This window comes from Plutella xylostella, chromosome 5 (assembly GCF_932276165.1).
Source record: "Plutella xylostella chromosome 5, ilPluXylo3.1, whole genome shotgun sequence".
NCBI lineage: Eukaryota > Metazoa > Arthropoda > Insecta > Lepidoptera > Plutellidae > Plutella > Plutella xylostella.
This window is the reverse complement of record NC_063985.1, coordinates 12,306,493-12,329,367: the sequence shown is the minus strand read 5'-3', so window position 1 is coordinate 12,329,367 and position 22,875 is coordinate 12,306,493. Positions and strand designations below refer to the sequence as shown.

Sequence of the window (22,875 nt, the reverse complement as noted above, 5' to 3'; positions counted from 1 at the left end):
TATGAAATAAAAACTCCCCATTTTTAGGGAAAAAAACAAAATTTCCCTAAAAACATCGGAAATTTTACATAAATATGCAATTTTATCGTTTTGTGATGGTCTGAGGGGATTCGAATGTATAGTGCGTTTGTGTATTTAAATGCATAGATTTTTAATTAATAATAAAAACTCCCCACTTATAGGAAAAAAAAACAAAATTTCCCTAAAAACATGGGAAATTTTACATAAATATGCAATTTTATCGTTTTGTGATTGTCTGAGGAGATTCGAATGTATGGCGCGTTTGTGAAGTTAAATGCATAGATTTTTAATTAATAATAAAAACTCCCAACTTATACGAAAAAAAAACAAAATTTCCCTAAAAACGTATAAAAAATTACCAACATTAGCAATTTCACCCCGTTGAAGTGGTCAGACAGATTTATTGTATATGGCGCATTTGTGTAAATAAATACAAACAATAATTATTTAAAATAAAAACTCCCCACTTCTAGGGAAAAAATCAAAATTTCCCATAAAATGTACAAAAAATTACCAACATTAGCAATTTCACCCCGTTGAAGTGGTCAGTCAGATTAATGGTATATGGCGCATTTGTGTAGATAAATACAAACAATAATTATGTAAAATAAAAACTCCCCACTTGTAGGGAAAAAATCAAAATTTCCCTAAAAACGTAGAAAAAATTACCAACATTAGCAATTTCACCCCTTTTAAGTGGTCAGACAGATTTGTGGTATATGGCGCATTTGTGTAGATAAATACAAACAATAATTATTTAAATTAAAAACTCCCCACTTGTAGGTAAAAAAACAAAATTTCCCAAAAAACGTATAAAAAATTACCAACATTAGCAATTTCACCTCTTTGAAGTGGTCAGACAGATTTATGGTATATGGCGTATTTGTGAAGATAAATACAAACAATTATTATTTAAAATAAAAACTCCCCACTTTGAGTGGAAAAAATATTTTCCCTAAAAACATACAAAATGTAAATCAACTTTACCACAGATTAAGTGCCGAGCGCAGCGAGGCCATAGTCCTCCTACAAGCTATACCAAAATAAAACCAGCCGAGCGCATCGAGGCATCCGATCGACAAGTAACCCTGCCATAAAGAAAAGAAATCCGAGCGAAGCGAGGCATTACGTATCATAATTATTATTATCAATAAAGAAAAACTTCGGGAAAAGTCCCGTTTAAGAAGTGGAAAGCCGAGCGAAGCGAGGCAAAACTACCTAAACCATCAATTCAAAACCTAGAGAGCCGAGCGGAGCGAGGCAAAACTGCTGAAATCAACATCCAGAAACTCGAAGAGCCGAGCGAAGTGAGGCTAAAGCGCAATAAACAGCAAGTGCCTATGTAACTGCAAAGCCGAACGAAGCGAGGAAAAACAACCGAAATTATCATTCCGAGACCTAGAGAGGAGCCGAGCGAAGCGAGGCTAAACAATCCAAACCATCATACCTCAAACCTTGGTGAGCCGAGCGCAGCGAGGCAAAATATTTCAAAACATCATACCACAACCACTGAAGAGCCGAGCGCAGCGAGGCAATACAACTTAAGTATAACCTTACCGTAAAAGAGGAGCCGAGCAAAGCGAGGCAAAACAATGCGAACCACCATACTTCAAACCCTGGAGAGCCGAGCGAAGCGAGGCAACACTACTCAAACCCTCGTCAACACAACTATATAACCTGAGAGCCGATTGTGACTAAGAAATATCTTGAATGAATAAAAAAAAGACAAAGTGTATGTTTGGGCGTTTATAGCTCCAATTATGGATTAAATTAAAGTAAAACATAGTTCTGTAAAAATAGCCTTAAACAGCAAACCCACGTAAGAAATTAATGAATAAAAAAAAAGCCTGTGTATTTCTTTTCTATGAAAAAGTTTCTCTTCAGGACAGAGTAAACTAATAATCGAGATGCTAGAAAAACGCGCGAATGGGGGTGACTCAGACTTATGAGGTATTAAATAACCTAATATTTGTACACAAAACGATGTCGGCTCAATACTAGGTAAAGTTACGAAACCAAATTTTTTTCATATAGATTAGTTTCTCTACCTTATTTGTGTGAGACAATCCGTAACAGGAACCAATTTTTTTGAGTACGAGTACGGGATGTAGTGTTGGGATATGGTCCGAATATTTGGATGCGTCATTGACTTGAACACCAGAAAGATCCGCTACGTCATTGAAAAGTATACCTACCTGAATTTTCCTACTGGAATTTTTAAGGCGAAATGAATACCACTGTAATTATAATAGCAACATTTCATAATAAGAAAATCATAAGCATAAAGCCATAAGTATTCTTCACTCAAATTTGAATACAAAGGAAAACGCCAGAAATTTGCTATATTATAAGTAAAGCCAGCTGACCGATTATTATACTTAAAAAACTGTTTTGAAAACAAAAACAAAAGCATCAATAACGACATGATATCGAAATTCATAATGAAAATAGTTTTTAAGGCCTTACAAAACGCAAGAAAGATTTGCTACAGTATGTTCAAGTCAATACCCTTCTGAAACCAATATTCATACTGAAAACTGTAATCCCACCTGAAACAAAATAATCAGTAAGTACCCCTTTAATAAAGAAATTCATAGTGAAAAAATCGTTTTTAAGGCCTAACAAAATGCAAGAAAGATTTGCTACGGTATGTTAAAGTTAATACCCTACTGAAACGGAAATTCATACTGAAAACAGACACCCACCTAAACCGAAAGCATCAAAGCACTTGGTTTGTTCAAGTCAATACCCTGCTGAAACTGAAATTCATACTGAAAACTGTTTCCCACGTGAAACAAAATCGTCACTGTTAATTAAAAAAAAACATAGTGAACACAGTTTTTAAGGCATAACAAAACGCAAGAATGATTTGCTACGGTATATTCAAGTCAATACCCTGCTGAAACCTAAATTCATACTGAACTTGAAAACTGTTTCCCGCGTCAAACCAAATCGTTATTACCCCTTTAATTAAAAAAAAACATAGTTAACACAGTTTTAAAGCCATAACAAAACGCAAGAAAGATTTGCTACGGTAAATCAAGTCAATACCCTGCTGAAATGGAAAATTCATACTGAAAACAGACACCAACCTAAACCGAAAGCATCAAAGCACCGCGCGGCTGCTTGCAGCCCGCGCCACAACGCGACCTCTAGTTCTCGTAATATTATTAATTTGAACATAATATATCGCTGATAATTAATGTGAGGAGCATAAAACAACACATAACCGTTACGGTATTTCATTATGATATCTGAAAAGGCTTGGTAGCCTTTGTTGCTCGGATCGTTGGTAGCAGATAGAAGTAACGTTTATTGGTATAAGAAGAAAGGTTGTTAACAAAGAAGAAATGTTAACTGCATTCATTATTATTATTATGAGGACAGAATGTCGAGGGTCCATCTTGTACCCACTCCTGTCCTCTGTTAGACTTGCTTGTAAAATGTTAGTAATATACCAAATAATAAATACAGATCCATTTTGATTAATCGTGGATGCATCGACGGTTCTCAAGTACTTTATAGCTTCGATTCACAAAAGCGAAGCTCCCCGCTTAGCTTCAGGTTAAAAGCTCCTGCAGATATTAAACTTAAATTTTAGATTGGAACGAATGCCCGGGGCTTTCAAGAGTGAAATGGAATATTAGTCCGAGTCATTTCAAATAGTTCTCAAGCTTTTAAGCACTGATCGAAAAGCTTTAAACGATAGCACTGCCTTAATTGAACTTAAATCCTGCAACGGCGTACTTTTTCACAAATTAAGATAAAAAAAATATTTATATGTTTTACCTACTAACCTATCAAGAAATCGAACTAAGAAGTTCCTCTATGATCTTACCTAGCCTAGCGTATTGAAACTTGCAATGGAGAACAAATTTACTAAGAAAACTTGTCCGTGCTTTGTATTGTTGGCATGGGGAGCCGCTCCGGTGCTCGAGCGGAGTGGGCGTCCCACGCCGCTAGCCGGAAATGCCTCTACGCGTTCACGTGAAAATATGCTGAAAGTTCAGTAGATTTATGTGCCTGCATTTATACGTTAGAGCACAGAGAAGTGTTTGAAAATATTACCCATAAATTGAAAATGCATTATGACTTATGCGAGAAATATTTTAAAGGGATTATTTTTACTTTTTTTAAAAGCTACGCCTCACCCGATTGTAAAAGGTGAATTTATGTATAGAGAAATGTAGGGTAATAAAAATGGCTTTACCATTACCAACTAAGCGGAGCAATATTTTTTTCTCCCTCCATGCATAGAGGCAACACACTTTTGTGACACGCCGTTAATCCGGCAAATGGTTCGTGTTTGTGATGGTAAAGTGTGGGAAAACATATAAAACTCAGTCTAGAGGACAACCTTTTGAACATTACTTGTTATATAGTTCCTGAAAACTGTTGTTGCTAATTAGGTACGCAGAATGTTGCAAAATGCATAGGTAATGTCCGAAAAGGACAGAGGAGTCACATGACCAGCAAAGTTTCAATGGAAATACTAATATTTTTTGGAGAATTTTCAAAAGCTTTATAGGTGCAACGAAATTTGTTCATAATACCCTCTTTCAACTTTTTCATACCTGACTTCAAAAACTAAACAAAAAGTCCCGATTCACTATTGTAAAAAAGTTGTGAAGCCAAACTGGTTCACAACGACGACTGGCAGCCCCCTTTCTGCTTATTACACGTTTGCAGAACCCTATAGATATAATGTTTCAGAAGAAGAATGTTATTTATTTTATAATAACTTGAAATTATATTTTTACACTTTAAATTGGCAACAAAGTACCCACTTTGCAACTAATCGTTCTTGACATAAACTAATGAGGAAAAGGCATTGGTTTTCCCGATGTTACCTCAGGTAAGGTTAGGTTACCGACCGACAGCGTACCTAAATGGAGTCTAGTTCTGTTTATATTTCCGTTTTTATAGTTACATTTTTCATTGTACATAGAATGTATTAATAGTAACCTACAGTTCTTTTATGATCTCAAAAAAATGCGGATAAGGAAGATCTTTTATAGTTTCATCGTTTGTAATAATAGAACTGTGTTGTGAGCTCTTTGAGATTGCTGTTCTATTCTGTTTATTTATAAATTGCAAATAATATAACGGACCATCTGTATTTTAGTGTTGCAATACTTATACAATTTTGCTCACAGATATAATAAAAACCAGTTCTTCACCAAACCAGTCTTAAATGAGGTTTATCATTACAAAAAAAAAACATCTGTGCAAAACGCTCCAAATTCAAACACAACTCACGGTTTTGTCCAGTAAGAAGCTGGCCGGGAAGATGAGGGGAATATACGTGATCATGTAGATCATGGAGGTCCAGTACACGGTGATGCTCGACACGCCGTAGTACTTCACCACGGCGTCCTGGATGATGCTGTACTGGATCCACTGCATGGAGTTAGACGAGGAGTAGAGCACGAAGATGGCAAGGACCACCCATCTGATGGGGAACACCACGTATTCCTGGTGCGACTTCTTGCTGGGAGACTCCGTGGCACCTCCTTTCTCCGCCACTCCATCCATCACGCTGCCGCTGACTTCCATACTCTTTGGTGCATCAGCCATGGTGATTTTAGATAAATCTTCTTAAAAAATATACTTGTACAGCTAGTAATACTGTTGCGGTAACGCTACGCTAATTGTACGATTATTGTCGTCGTTCGCTAGTGGAATGCAATTTTATCACATAAAGTCCTATTTTATGGCACTATGAATGTGTTATTGTCACACGTTTCCTTATATTTTAAATATTATTAAATAGTTATTTATTTTTTAACATGTGCAACAACAATTTGAGCCTACGGCAAGACTAACATCGATCTAATAAATAATTTACTACTTTACAAGTAGGTTTTCTTCGTAAATATAATTTAATACTTTCAACAAATTACAGACTAAAATCCTAAGCTAGTTATTGTCAGATTTCCCGCGCGCGTTTGTTTTTTTTTAGAGCTCGGCAAGGGTTCGAGGCGCGGCGTGCGGCGCGGCGGGCTGCCGTCGACTGCCGGACTCCTTGCGCGGCGTGAATCTCAGAATGAGCGATTTCCTGAGCTCCCTTCGATTCCGCACGCCTCCGTGTCAACAATGAGTGACAATGATAAGCGAGCAGACACTCCGTCTGTAAATGCACCGGGGCAACAACGCGCTATTCTCACCATTGTATTGCCTCATGAAATTGCTTGTCGCTAGCCATTAACTCTTCGTTTACCTTACTCCCTAGTACTTGTAAACTTTATCAATGATTTGTCGAGTGGATAGGTACTTTGTTTCTACAAATCCTTGGCACGAGCTAGAGTATTTTTCCAACAAAGAAAGAATAAGTGGTGATAATGAGAAGTCAATGAGCTAGCTCGTAATTATTATCGTCTACACTTGACTTACTCATGGTAATGATGACACACTTATGTAGGTACGTTACAACATTGAGTAAGTATAGTAATTTGGATAAAACCGTAAAAAAGACATAAGTATTAATACAGAAAAAAAACTAATCCAGCTTGTGAATTTAATCCCTTATTAAATTATTTAGGTACCTAAGGATATAAATTAAACATTCTGATAAGAAACATTTTTTTACGAAACGACATGCGTTACCGAGATAGGGGCCCTGACAGACAAACAGTTGGACGAACGGACAACAAAATCATCCTGTAAGGGTCCGTTTTTAAGTTTGGACCCTAAACAAGTAAACATCACAGACTGGCAATATCCGTTTGAAAAACCAGTTTGTCTGATAAAGAACAACCCCTATTTGTATCCGGATTGCACTGCAGAAGACCTTGAAGTTCAGTCACCGTTCAATGCAAGGAGGCGCATTAAAGATACATGACAATTGGTCACATGACTCTAGAACGGTACCTATGTATTTTTAATCAAAATTTGTTAAATGCTGGATGAAACAACGAAGGTCATTCTTTACGACAAAACGAACGATCAATATACCGACATTACATTATTATTAACATGTACACCATACTTGATTGATTGATTATTTTGTATCTTGGGGAGCTAATTTATCAAAAATAATTATAATAACTTACTTATGTCATTTTAACTCCACGGTAATCTGTCACCGTGCGTATCATAAAAAGACGACAGAGAGTTTACAGAATTTGTATGACATCATGATCAGCGGTCGGTCGGTCGGTAATGTTCAAAATTCAAAACTAATAAGAGGAATACAAATTCCGGTGAACCACCTACCTATCGACAAAGTGTAAACATTCACTAAACTGTAGTACTCACCTATTTTAAATTCTGAAGTCTAGATCAGCCCCCGTATTTTGTAACTTTTTGAGAGTTAGCAACCGGTGATAATTGGTATCAACTTAGAGACTTATTAACCGAAAACACCAAAAATCTTAGTGAAAGAAATATGCAAGAAGCCTAACAATATATCCTTACATTCAACATAAACGTTTGTGAAATCAGATAAGTCAGTAAAAAGTTATTAATTAATAATGCTCTAAGTTGTCAGCCATTTTATACCAACCAACCCCACTCGGAGTTACAAAATACGGGGGCAGGATGAGATTATCATCTAAGTGTAGGTACCTAACTGAAATTATTTACAGTGAGTCAGTCAGTCTGGCGGCAGGTGACTCTAACTTACGGAGCGCTGCCGCTGCTGCATGACCACGACTCTTTCTCGCTTTCCATACTAGAGTGACCCTCCGTACTGCATACGTATGAAGTATCAGAGACGGTTTACTACTCATATCTATACTATATACCTACATTAATAAATATACTAAGTATACCGTAAGATTTGTTACGCAACCCTTTAGCACACGTGTTTTATGATAATGATTAAAAAGTCAAGTTTTTAGAACAATTATATATTTTACGGCACAATTCAAGTATCTATGAATAAGCTTGAAGGGGAAGTACCATGAAGACAGATCTAAACATATAATAGAGCATTCTTCTGAAAGGAGCTATTATATTTATTTTAAAAACAACACAAAACGCATTGAAGCCACTAAAAAGTTGTGATTTTACTCCACAAATCAAAAGGTTAAGTTAAAAAAAACTTCAAAGTAGAATTATTAGTCGAAGGAAATTACGACACTTTCAGGCTTGTCGCACTGCACCGACAAGGATACTCGTACAAACCACAAGGACCGCTTGGCAGGAAATACGAACATTACGCCATAATTTATTGTGAAGCCCTGGGTTATAAATTTTAAGGATCTGCTACCCGTTTTGTAGGAAATCATTCCGGAATATGAACCTATCTAAATACTTATATAAAGAGAAAACGTCTCAGATTATATTATTATTAAATTCTTTATTGCACAAAATAAAATGGTACAAAGGCGAACTTAATGCTAGCACCATTTTCTACCAGTTAACCTTTAGTGATGTTATGTGATATAAAATTTATTCTACAATACATTGGCCTTTAAGTCTAATTTCTCACATTTATAAAATTTTCATTAAAATTATAGAAAACCGTATATCTGGTCAACTTGATTCCCACCAACCCCCCGAACAAGCAGGATTCCGCCCCAGTTTTTCCACAACAGACCATTTGCACACGTTAAATCAAATTATCGAAAAATTTCACGAATTTAATAAGCCATTGTACTTGGGTTTTGTAGATTACAGTAAAGCCTTCGATAGCATAACTCATGAAGCCATATTCTCTGCACTACAAAACCAAAGTATAGATGTAAACTATATTAACATTTTAAAAAACATTTACAATAATACCACAGCTGACATTAAATTAAACAATACAGGTCCAAAATTTAGAATAGAGAAAGGAGTGAAACAGGGTGACCCGCTGTCGCCGAAACTTTTCACTGCCACTTTAGAGGAGGTCTTTAAAAAGCTAGCGGTCTCGTGGGAGCACAAGGGCATAGACGTTGGCGGCAGAAGACTTACAAACCTTCGCTTCGCGAATATAGTGCTGTTTCCTCCGTCCGCGTCAGAACTAACACATATGCTACAAGATCTTAGCACGGCAAGTCTTGAAGTTGGACTAATGATGAATAGGACAAAAACCCAGGTCATGACCAACAGCGCCAAAAGTAGGGTTGAGGTAGACGCGCAAGAAATACAATATGTCGATGAGTACATGTACTTGGGCCAGATAGCATCCTTCGAAAACAGGCAAGACAAGGAAGTCGAAAGACGAATCGACAACGCCTGGAAGAGCTTCTGGTCCATGAAAGAGCTAATGAAGGGTAGCCTCCCTCTGTCACTAAAGCGACAGCTCATCGACATGTGCATATTGTCCCGTCCTAACCTACGGCGCGCAGACCTGGTCCTTAACCGAACATCAAAAGTCCAAACTCAAGATTTGCCAACGAGCAATGGAGCGTACCATAATAGGTGTGAGAAGGATAGATCGCGTCAGAAACACCACGTTACGCTCTTTGACTCAAATTTCTGCCGTGGGCGCACAGACCGCAAAGCTGAAGTGGGCCTGGGCAGGCCACGTCTGTCGCTTGCACCCGGACCGGTGGGCCAGAGTTGTCACCGAGTGGGTGCCCAGTGACGGACGTCGGCGCCGAGGAAGACCTAGGCGGAGATGGTGGGACGACTTGGAGAAGTTTCTACCTGAGTGGTCCGAAGTGGCGGAGAATCGCCATCGTTGGACCAAATATAAGGAGGCCTTTGCCCAGCAGTGGGACACAACAGAGGCTATTTAGGGGCCGTCCATTAATCACGTGAGGCTCAAAGGGGGGGAAAGGGGGTACTGAAAACCTCACGAAACATCACGAGGGGGGAGGGGGGGTTCTCGTTAGACATCACGTGTATTAATTTTTTGTCAAAAATCAGGTGTTTCTGAACCGATATTTTGGACGGCGCAAAAAATTTAACGATTTGTAGTATGACCTATATTTTTTCTAGTCAAAAATTGCCTTTACATAGACTTCCAAAAAAATACACGTGATCCAGGGGGGGGAGGGGGGGTTGGTCCCAAACCTCACCAAATATCACCAGGGGGGAGGGGGGGTCAAAAAATGAGAAAAACGACCTCACGTGATTAATGGACGGCCCCTTAAAAAAAAAAAACATTGTTGTCGGCATTTTTGTTACCTATCATTTATTATTTATTTATTTATTAGGTTCACATTCCCATTATTGATAGCCTTGCCATTTAATATTTTATTGAATTGTTGGTTCGAATAAACTCTATCGCTGAGCACACTCGAGTGAGTCTGTCTCAAGTTCCACTCCACTTGCTTGTTTATAATGTGCAGAGTATGAAAGAGATAATTTTCTTCGATTTGCTCACTGCTCCGACAAATTGCCCTGTATTTCATTCTGAGTCGCAAAGTCATTTTGAGAATTATTTAGGTATATAGGTTAGGTAGGTACCATACCATAATCGGAATACCTATTGTAAAAATAACAATGTGACTTTTGCAGTATTTTGAGATTTCGATAGATAACTGGTTTATTTGACTCAAAACTCATGGAAATACTATCAAAAAAATATTACCATAACATTGCCATTGTTTTGAAAAGCTGTGCAGCAATGGCTCATCCAATCGATACCTACCATATAAAACAAACGGTCTAACGTTAAGACATATTTTCTTGCAAAAGCAATGCTTTTGCACTAACTCCCGCATCATCCGGTCACTTTAAATAAATTATTAATTTGAATATCTGCATTGCGATTCTATAAAGCTAATTGTCAAAACTCGATTCTGAATCCGGAGTGAGTTTTCAAATTGGAATTCTGTAATTTCCGTAGACACATCGAATTTCGAGATGACATATAATATCATAACTGTTCGAACGTGAAGTGAAAGGTGAAGGGAGAATGAAGATCGAAGTGAGATGTCTGTTTTTACAGAATCGCAAGGCTGGAAATATACAAAAAAACACGAGTTAAATACAAAATCATTGTTTGAACATGTGTCGAATTAGGAGGCTCACAATAAAAATTAAATAAATACCTAAATAAATAGTGGGATAAAATATTCATAATTCCATTGAGGAGAACAAGAGTTTCATTGTCACCTGTTCTATGAAAACAATGCAGTTCTTCCATCACTCTAAAATAGCTTCTACACCAAGAAAACCTACAGAACCTGTATTATTGAGGATTCATTTGTTTTTAGATTTAATAGTCAGTCTTCTTTTGTTAATTTTGTAACGTCAAAAATTGAATATAAGCTTTTCTTAAAATTACCCAACCTTACAATAATCGTACACGATCCAGGTTACTTAACAAATCATCAAATTGAGCATCCGGGCAATTACTTAAGTTTCGCCGAACCTGGCTTTGGTGCTTAGTCCCACGTAGCTCATCAATCTGAGCATGTAAACGTCAACTTGACACTATGTCTTAAGCCTGCACATAATGTACGCGATTTGCCTACTTACGAACACTCACACACATAAATTACCTATATTATTCGATTCGAGTACATAATATGTACATTATACAGGTATTTACCTCAATTAAACAATCATCATCAGCCTACAGCAGTCCACTGCTGGACGTGGACAAACAAGGTTTAAGGTATAATTGAGTACGTATTATATTTGACAAGTAACTAATTCATGGAAATAAGCAATCCTACTTCAAGTGTCTTTTACGCATCGTTAAGCAGAATATTAAACTAAAATTACCTTATGCATGCATGCCTAATCTGTTTCAAAATAGCTTCATAGAACAATGTTAATAATGATCACCGATAAGTTACGAATTCTATTTAAACTTATTTTTAGAATGAGGGCCGAATCATTAACATACGCTTACGCTATATATTGATGTTTGTACATGGAATTTATATACAGGAACATAAGTACGTAGCGCTAGTTTATAGCGTTACAACCATAAAACATATTTTATATAATGTTATTAGCTTTCATTTCATGGGCAACTGGTTTTTATTGGCAATGCTGGTGCTGGACAGCTCGACTCATCTTTTTTACGACACAACCTGCTGAAATGAGAAAATGGCGGGGGTTGTTAACTGTGCACTGTGCTGTGACATAGTAAATTAAGACCGAATAGACCTAAAACTAAAACACGCTTCATCTTTGGATATATAGGAGGTCAATGATTGCTTGCTAAGTTTTCCAGTAGGAAAAGTGAACAATGTAGGGAAAACACTCAGTAACCGATGTACCTAGATAGTAACCAAAATGAGGCCTTGCACTGTAACTACAGATCATACCCTAATCTAGCACCTCCTAGATATCCTATGCCCCACATACCCTACGCTAACCCTAAAACGATGTAGGAGCTTTAATTAAACGCAGACAATACTGAAGTAATTAAACGTCACAGAAGAAGGGGGCTGCAAATTGCTAAGATCATTAGACGCACAGCTGTTGCGGTGTTTTATTATATTCCAAATGAGACTGCCTTCTCAAGCATTATTTCTGCACTAGCTTATGCCGGCCGGATTCACTAGAGACATACATAAGACATACATTTCTTGAGTGAATCTACGTAAGGCCAACGACAACGCATAACCGCTCGATTTTTAAGCTGCGTACAGACCGGCCAAACGAACGGGTTTCGCTGACCTTCGTTGCTGCAATCTGCTCTGTATAATTTATGATAAATATCCATCGTTGGGCGTTAGTTGGGCGTTCGTTGAGCCGGTCTGTACGCAGCATTAGACGACGAGGCGCGGTCTTCTATAGATTTGATGTATGCATCTGATACATGCATGGTGCACGTTGACACAACAATCACGACACTGCCACTGTATTCCATTCTCATGTTTGCAGGTTTTCACGAAGTAACAATAACCAAGTTTTTAGAGTCAAATTCAATACATTTCAAAACAAGTTCACGATAGGGCTCAAATAGCCCTATGTTAGCTTGTCTTTACCTGTTATCTTCTATAATTTAGCTTGACATTCTGCAATATGAAAAGAAATTCTGACGAAAATCTTTTCTTTAATTCTACGATACTACGGTACGATCTACTGAAGAGATAAATGGAGACGAGACTAGACGCAAAGTCTAGTGAATAATTAGCATAATCGGGCGACAGCTGTGATGAATGGTGAAAGTATTAAACCACGCGAAAATAGTAAGCTTTTGAAAATGCTCACTAAATAAAATGTATATTCCAACACTGTAGGTTGTAATAATAAATATGAAAATCATTAAATGATACTTAGGTATATAAGTTTTGTAACTTTATCAGATTTTTGCGACAGCAATTATATAATTTTGGTAAATTATGTTTATTATGTAAGTCCTAGTGATTTATTGATAGTATGTACATGCAAATCTTGATAAATGTAGTTCAATTACGCAGATTATACGAAGATATCAGAGTCGTACGAGTATCACGTTATCCCTGCAGCTGTGAATCATTTACAATTCACAGAACAACGTAGAATATAGTATATTGTTACTTTATTTACGTAGTTTAAAATATAATGATACTTTACTTTTACATACAAAAATCCGAAGATGATAAAATTTATCGGCTGATGTTATTACATGACACTCGATGTATATTTGTATATTATATGTAGTCTACTCTACTCCTGATCCTATGGAGCCCACTCTACACTGTGGAATCTGTAGATCAGGGTGGGCTACTAAAAAAATCTCCATTTCCAACCCCAAAACTTTGATGCTCCTGTCAAACTTTTCACATCAATAATGGACCCAACGCCTTTTAAAACCGCTATTGTGTGAAACTTAACTTTTTCCTAATATCCCGCTGTAGCGATATAGGATCTTCTGCAACTGTAGCCTTTGTTGACCGAACCACTTCGCTAGACCATCCATCTTGGGCGACCAGTCTGCCAAGACCCCCTGGAAGACAATCACACGGCGAGCTTCACTTTGATACTACTACGTGAATGTGATAATGACAGATAGACCTCCATTGACTGGTCGGTTTAACCGCTTAACTGTAGCAAAGTAATCAGGGGGATACGCTTAAAAGTGATTTAGCTATTAGCCTAATTACCTACGTAGATGGTGGTAAAATTGATTTAACCACGCGGAGAGAATCGCTTAGCATAAAATAATCATTTCACTGAAAGGAAAGGACTGTGGCCAACACAAAAACTACAAATAGAATTATCTTTATTTGTACACTAAAAGGAATAATAAAATTAACAAGCTGTAACTTAATTAGGCGATCTCTGCCAGACATCCTTTCGATGGATGGAATAAGAGATTGCGATTGGGTGCAGTGTACAATGTAATTGTTTAAAGGTTTTTTAAAATGTAATGTACACATAAATAGTATTAAAAATCCAAACTTGTTATAAATAATTTAGCAGAACATGCCATCAGAGCGACAGGCGTGTTCCTGTGAGATAGAACAATACTATATTTTGAACCTCATAAATCGTCAGCGACTGACAGTGTCATTGCACAATGTTGTACAGTGGCTATGCAATATACAGGATGTTGCGAAAGTGGTATACTAAGCTAAAAGGGGGTGAATCATTAAAACGCAAAAAAGGTAATTATAATTAGGGACATAATATTTTTTCAGATGGGGACAACACTGAAACACGTGCGGTAGTAACTTACGTAAAATCATAAATAGAATAATATCCGCAATTTACCTATAAGTACGTACCTACTTCAAACTTTGCAAAGAATAGATGTACAATAGATGATTAAATATTATTATATTTTATTTATTTATCAAAACGCCTCTTGTTATAAAATTATACTACGTACCTATAGGTATTCAATTCATGCATGAAAATTTTCTTATAGTCACCACTGAACAGTGCTCCTTTATAGCTATTTTTGTATTTTCAGTGTCAGTTTTTGATAAGTTTTAAATAGTTATCAACGTAAAACGTAGCCGGCCTTGCTACTGTATGTTTTAAACAAAAAAAACAAAAAAAACACGCACTCACGCCTTGTACTAATGTACTCCCTTGCGGGGTAGGCAGAGGTGCATTGCTGCACCCACTTTTCGCCAGAGTGTATGTTAGTCCCAATGTAATAGGGGGCGGGCCTATTGCCATTTTACGGGCACATCCAAGACCCGAGAACAAATATCTGTGTTTAAACAAATATCTGCCCCAGCCGGGAATCGAACCCGGGACCATCGGCTCAGTAGTCAGGGTCACTAACCACTACGCCATTCGGTCGTCTGTATGTTTTAATTAAATAGTTATTAGTTCAGAGATATGCGGAATTCCAACTGCAATATAAAATTATTTTGTTTAACTGCCACATCTGGATTGAAAATCATTCCGATTGCAGAAGCAATAATAGATGTGTACTAGGAGAAGATTTAGGTTTTCTACTTTATCGTAAATTACGCATTTAATAAATAAAACTCAATATTTTGTACCAACCGTGCCTTGAAAACCATTTTAAAATCACTCTTAACCATTTAACAATTCCAATAGGCAAAGTGCCTTTCTACAAAGAAGTCAAGTTAAACATTTTGCGAAAAAGTGTGTGTTTTTATGACTGCGCTGAATATTTCAGGGGCCTCCCTCGCCATGAAGGCTGGTGTATGTAAAGAGTCCCGAACAATCTACGACCCTAACGTGAGGCCATAAAACAGTAAACAGATAGAAAAGCGTTTTAAAAAAACCAAGGAATCTGACAAAAAAACATTATTTTTTTTTAAATGATAATGTGTTTATTCATAACATAGTTCAACAGGTGTTTAACGGAGTAAAACAAAGAATATTTGATAAACTAGGTGTCATGGAATATTGAGTTGACCGAATTATCTAAGGAGTCGACTTTAGTAGAATACCGTTTAGATTTTAAAAGTATGAGTTGTATCATACCCGTTAGCTTCACAATTTGTCTACAGAATGTTGCAAAAAGGGTATACTAAATACATGCAATACATTTGCTCATAACTGTGATAAAGTACCCAAGGGTAGTCAAATCAGTGGTGACTCGTTAGCGAGCCACCCGCTTCTCGCTGTACATTTGTATTGACGTGATAGGTCGCGAGCCGTACTGCCGTTTATACCATATCTACAATAAAAGTAGACGACCGAATGGCGTAGTGGTTAGTGACCTGACTACTGAGCCGATGGTCCCGGGTTCGATTCCCGGCTGGGGCAGATATTTGTTTAAACACAGATATTTGTTCTCGGGTCTTGGATGTGCCCGAAAAATGGCAATAGGCCCGCCCCCTATTACATTGGGACTAACATAACACTCTGGCGAAAAGTGGGTGCAGCAATGCACCTCTGCCTACCCCGCAAGGGAGTACATTAGTACAAGGCGTGAGTGCGTGTTTTTTTTTTTTCTACAATAAGTATTTTATTTCCCTTACAACTACACTCTGCTCGCTCCCCGCTCATGCTCGTGGCTCCACTCTAAGTCCTGAGATGTGCTGAGTCACGCTTCACTCATTAGGTGCTTACGACCTGGAAAACTTCTATTAGAGACCCCATTTTGAAAGTGAATTCACTTTCCTTACCCTTGGCCCTGGCTTCTTATTTTCTAGCCATCCCTATCTCGTTGAATTTATCAAAGGTGATATTTTTTTTATTAAATTTCACGGCTTATGCCAAAGCTAGGTGATAAGAAGTACAAGATTGTGCCAATTTCTCCATTCTCAGTTAAAGCATAACCAGGGAGTAGTGGTTAACTTTTGACACATCTGTCATGAATTTTATATCGAGATCACGTTTAATTTATAAATCAATCCCTGTCGGTTAGATAACCGACTATAGAGAAATTGGGACTTAGTCTGATAGCCATTTTTATTCAATGCGCTCACCATATCATTATTATTTATCCATGCTGTGTTGTATTGGTAATATGGTATGTATGATCGCCATCATTATCTAGCCTGCGTTAGTGGAGAATCACCCTGTGCTGCACTTACTGCATGAACATTGTTATTATTTTATTAAGAATAATTTTATTAAAATTATTTATTTACTATATGAAATGATAAAGAACATAGGTAACTGTTGTAACCCAAGTATCAAGTAATTTATTTCAGATATCTCATAGCGACCATGACTTTGAACCAGTATATAGAGAACAACAGGAACATTCAATGATTATAAATTTAAATGAACATTTATTTACGAGTCCGTGTTGTTCTATGTTTATTTTAAACCGACTTAAAAAAGAAGGCTTTTTGTATACTTACGGAGATTACGATACAAGTCTGAAGTTTTTTTATGCGTATATAACAATATTTTAGTCATGATTTACGTTTTGTGGATTTACGTTTTTGTGATAATGATGTGTGTCTAGTCATTTATGTGATAATGTCAATAACAATGCAATGTAGGGTAACGTAACGTACCTAGGGACACTTTCGACTACCCCAACTTTGAATGAAGATATCGCAGTGTACAACTAAGATATTAATGTGAATTTTACTTTATTCGGTAGGATATACCTATAATCTATTATCACTAGTATTTGTGCTAGAGCTTTGGTATGGCCAGATTTATTTAAATTAAGATTAAAGTAAAAATGCTTGTTTTGACCCAAGGTACGTTACACGTTTGTACCTTGGGACACTTTTAAGTGTACTTTGGTACAAATTGATCTATTATATTTTTGGTAGAAAAAGTCTTGTAATCATCGTTATTTTATAACTACATTGACATCAAATTATCATTAGTTTATAACGAAATTATATTTTGCGATTATGTATGAATCTTATGTTACAAATTGGAACCTTCAGTTTATAGAAATATTTTTTCCTTCCTTTACTTTATCTACTGCTTGTTTCAAACGATCCAGACTTACTACAACTCTCTTCTTTCCAGTTTTACTCTGCCACTAATAAGAACAGAGATTTATGGCGTTATATAGAAGTTAACAGTCTCCATAGTACAAAACCATAGGATACAGTGTCCCAAGGTACAAATTTAATCGTGTCCCAAGGTACAAAAATGCAATATTTAACAGAAATTTCAATATCTTTATTTTTATGTTAGGAAGCTTTCAAATAATTGCCGTGTCATAAAATTAAATAACTGAAAATATATACGTGACATCCATGCCTCTATTTTGAGCATGCCTCAATGAGATAAAGCAACTCAAAAAACTTTACAAAAGCTACTTTTACCTCCAAAAAACTTCATATTGTCTTCACCACACACTGGATGCCGGTATGATCACGAGACTCACTAGTTTTGCCAAGCGAGTAAAACACTATGCCTAGGGTAGAATTTTAATGTGTTTATTTAGCCGGTTTTTTTAATAAAATCAATGTCCCGAGGTACAAGCGTCCCAAGGTACGTTACGTTACCCTACCTAATATGGACTTAGCTTACACCCTAGATTATTTATCGCGGAAATCCCACGGGAAAACTTTTTAAGGCGGGAACAGCTACTTTTCCATGCATAGACTAATAGGGTAAACTACCCTATTGTTGACACCCCTCCATTTATTGATACAGCGCGGAATAATTAAAGAAAACAAGACAACGCTTCGTTCTATTTAGTGATATTTATCTTTGAATGCAGCAGTAATAGTTATTCTGTAATGGTAACACTCGGCAGTCCTTTTTACAGCAATGGCTGACCAATAAAACATAGACAATTCGTGCCTCTCCGTTGCTTCTTCAAATTCCGCCATCTTGGATCGCTTTTTGCAAAAGACAGTGGCTACATTAAGAAGAAATTTGCTAGTATTTCTTTTAAAAAATTATAAATTTGTTATTTGGACTGAAAAGTGAACAAAATTCCTTTTCCATTTCTTACCTCAAAAACCACTTATTTTCGGTTATAACTTCGAATTTAGGTGGTGACAATTATAGGTAGCACTTTCAGTATATTTTCCTAATATTGACATATTGGGTCAATAATTGGAAGGAATGTTTTTTGTTTTCATGTTAATATTTTTGCTTTTTCCGGTAGTATATCCTATAATGATCATGTTAACACTATTTAATCATTTATCCCACACGAATTTCCAATTCATGACACAGTGTCAATACAGTGAAATCCAATTATCGACATAGTGTCAGTAATCTATTTCCCTATTATTGACATGTCTATATATAGGCAAAGTGTCAATAATTAGTCTCTTAAACGATAAATATTTTTATGGGAGCTTACTATACTATGACACTCAAAAAATAACTATTCCTGCTTCACTTCTCACTGCCTTCCTGCAACCTATACGAAGTCGTCTGACTATCAGTGGCAGGTGGCCTGCCAATTGCTCTACGTCCACCTGTCATAATTTTGCCTGTCCAAAAGTGTCCTGCACACTTCCCACCCAGCTGAATCCACCTCGTAATCTATTAAAACTGGGATTCTGACCCGGCGGGTAAACAATGATCAAGATAGGTGTTTTTTTTTTTTTTTAAATCTTTATTTTATTTAGAGACTTTGATCATACATGAACATGACAGTCCCATCGTAACTTATTCTAGACTTAACTTACGCTTACAATGGAGAATCTAATCTTAAGGATGTACAGTGTTTAACATATTTATACACGTACATTGCTTCACTACTGCTAGGCTCAGATAAATAACTTTGTAAAATACCTACATCAACAAAGTTTATTTTTAACTGATTTTGTAATGTTTGTCTTAAGTTCGCATACCGACGGCATTCTACTAAAATATGATAAATATCCTCTACGGAACTGCAGATATTACAATTTGGACTTTCGTTTTTTTTCATCAAAAAGTTAAATTTATTAAACGGGATATGACCTGATCGAATTCTAAAAGCTATTGTTAAATATCTTCTATCTAAATTTAGATTGGCGAACCAAGGAATGTGAGGTGGTTCGCTTTGTATTGTTCTGTACCATATGCCCTTTTCACAAGATCTTTCATCAAAATGTGTTTTCCATTTGTTGTGACTTTCTTTTTTATACCTAGGTAGAACTTCTGAATAACACGGTATTATATTTATGTCTGTGCCCGTACTTGACGCATTATTTGCCAAGCGATCCGCTCTTTCATTCCCTAGTAAACCAATGTGAGATGGAACCCATTGCAATCTCAGCTGCAACCCTTTTTTGTCGAATTTATTAAGTAACGCCAGGACATCGTAGGCTAACGGCACGCCTCTGACACCAGAGGCACACCGAGCCAAATGTTGGAGGGCGCTTCTACTATCTGTAAAAATAACAAACTTCCGACTGTCCGTAACAAGATCGCTTAAATGTGTAAGTGCTTCTGAGATCGCAACAAGCTCCAAGGACATAATAGTAATGTCACAGTTGGTAATTTTAAGACTTCTAGATTTATGTACATTTGCATCATAGAAAGCAGCTCCAGATCCATTGACACTTTTGGACCCATCGGTATATAATTTATGCCAGTCACTGTATTTATTATGTAATTCTTGTATAACTGTATTTTTCAAAATATTCAACTCATATGTTTTTTTTGCCATTTTAATGCTATCTAAGGTGCAGGCAGTAAAATTACAAATATCTATGTTATTTATCCACGTGTCTAATGTAAACATTGGTAGTATTTCACTACGAGATATGGATTCTTCTTTTGTCTTTTCATAAAGTAACGCTAACAATGGTTTTTTTTTAGTGAGCCAGTATCTATTGGTCGAAATTTGTATATTTAGTTCATTCATCAACTCGATTGTCCTATTACCTTCCCATGACTGTGCTCTTAAACAATATTTATATGCTAAAAATATCCTTCTTATTGCCAGAGGTGGAATGGATAGTTCAGATTCCATGACATGAATCGGAGTGCTTTTAATGAACCCACCGATGATACGTAACGCTTGGTTTTGTATTTTATCTAACTTGTAACAATGGGTTTTTGCTGTATTATCGAACAAAAAAGAAGCGTAGTCCATTCTACTTCTAATTAAAGCTGTGTATATTCTTCGTAAATGTTTCGGATGTATACCCCACCCGGAGCCTGCCAATACCTTAAGAATATTAAGAAATTTTTGGGTCTTTTCAACAACTTCATTGACCTGTTTCCCCCATCTTAAGGAGCTATCCATCCATAAACCCAACAATATTGAAAATCAAAGGAGACATTGGATCACCCTGTGCTAAACCTTTTGCGGTCCATCTGACGGATCAACAAGATAGGTGTTAAGATTCACAAAATTGAATGATATCCAGCGGTATCGTTCGTTTCGATTGGGACACTGGACATTACCTTAGTCTTGAACATGTTTATCTACAGGCCAACCCTCAAGGATGCTACGTGTAGTTCTGCGAGCATAAACTGGAGATATCAGAGGCATATTCATGATTCATGATGTCTTCATCAATACAGATGTGACAAAGCTACACCACACTTTTTCTTTGGCCATTCTCTTCCAGCAGCTACTTACCAGGTACATGTCTAAGATCAGCCTTGGTCCTGATGGCCAAAAGGCGTGCTAGGTCACGCTTGCCTGTTCGCCACTCGAGAACTCGATTACTCCAACTGTCTTTCTTCTTGGGTGGCTGGCCTATTGGCATCTCACATTGGTTCTCTGATGGATTGATTACCCCATTTCAGTCCGCATTACGACTTTATATCAGTGGACCTGTTAGCCCAGCCGTGACCACGTTTCTGAACCATATGGCATCAGCAGCAGGACGCACTGGCTGGAACCTTTGAGAAATGCCCAGGAGATCATGAGACGAAGCAGCCTAACTCAGTGGGACTAGTCTGCTAGCATCAGTATTAGATGCAGTACATATGGTATGTCAGATAAGCGTGTTTTGAAACTATACAAGGCCAGAACGCAGAGGTTGGGACTGCTCGCGTATATTTTCAAATTAAAATAGCGCCATGATTTACTTGAAAGTATACAAGGCCATTACGCACTAATCGCGTATATTTTCAAGTAAGTTGGGCCAAAATTATGGCTTGAAAATATACTGCAGCAGTTACCACTGCGTACTAATCGTGTATATTTTCAAGTGCCAAGCGGCAATGCGAGCACTTGAAACTATACGTGATTAGTTACCAGGTAGCCCTTTTGAATTGTTGCTCTCTCTTTCTTTCATGCGAAGTAGTAATAAGTCTATTGCTTTCTAAACATTGTATCATCATTCCGCACTTGGCATTGTTTTCGTAACGTGTTTTTTGTTTACATCGTACAGTTAAAAAGTAAATTGATTTAAATTAAACTGTAGAACTGTTGTTAATAGTAAAAATTATCTAAGAAGAGGGTGTAGAACAATTCATAAAATACAATTACGGTCAATTCAAAACTTGATGAAAAATATGTATGTAATAGGTCTATAGGGTAATACCTACTCTTTCTACACTTACGAGCAATGAATAAGTCCAAGAGGTAAATACTCAACACCAAATGACCACAATTTTTTTAAAACATTTAATTTAGTATTTGATCAATATTTTCGTTTTTATTATGCGCTGTTAAATTTACTTTAATATATTGCCGACGGCGACGGCGTCATTAAGCTAGTCTTTTACGTTCAGGAGCTATCGTCACTGGAACTTTTTCATTGCTCGTGAGTGTAGTAGGTATTACTCTTAATTCATACAAAAAAATAATATATTAGTATTCTTACTTGCAAGTATTATTGCTATAATTATCAACTTATCAATCAAATTAGAGCTTGTTCATCTTTATTTATTAACATTCTATAGGTCTATGACAGGCAGAACAAGTAAATTGAAGTCATGTACATTTACCGAAATAGTTAAGTAAATCAAAATCAGCATGTAGGTATAAATTAGGTATATGCGACAAGTACGCCAATCAAGCAATGTGCGTAATAGCAATGTATATTTTCAAGAACGATTCAGTAAATCCCAACTTGAAAGTATACGCGATTAATACGCACAAATCGTGTATATTTTCAAGTAAGATATTAATTTTTTTCACTTGAAAGTATACAGTGCTAGTACACTATGGGTGCGTTCTGGCCTTGTATAGTTTCAAAACACGCGTCAGATAACTAGCTGACGACTTATGGTATGTGACACTTATGGTGTTTCAATATATCACCGTGA

General features: G+C 36.8%; 1 protein-coding gene and 1 long non-coding RNA gene across 4 annotated transcripts in view; one reads left to right on the top strand and one right to left on the bottom strand.

Moving 5' to 3' along the window:
* Positions 1–22,875, bottom strand: part of LOC105382251 (uncharacterized MFS-type transporter C09D4.1) — an 85,954-nt gene that overhangs the window by 45,782 nt on the left and 17,297 nt on the right. Inside the window, exon 1 of one of the 3 annotated variants that reach the window (XM_038112596.2) lies at positions 5,281–6,088. The exons of the other annotated variants lie outside the window; for them this stretch is intronic. Coding sequence (XP_037968524.2) covers positions 5,281–5,598 — 318 coding nt within the window. The 5' untranslated portion in view covers positions 5,599–6,088. Of the gene's footprint in view, positions 1–5,280; positions 6,089–22,875 lie in introns of those variants that run through there. 3 annotated transcript variants of the gene reach the window in all.
* On the top strand, positions 18,578–21,081 carry LOC125491364. Its single transcript, XR_007268272.1, has 2 exons — positions 18,578–19,249; positions 20,988–21,081. It is a non-coding gene; the product is annotated as an uncharacterized LOC125491364 (long non-coding RNA).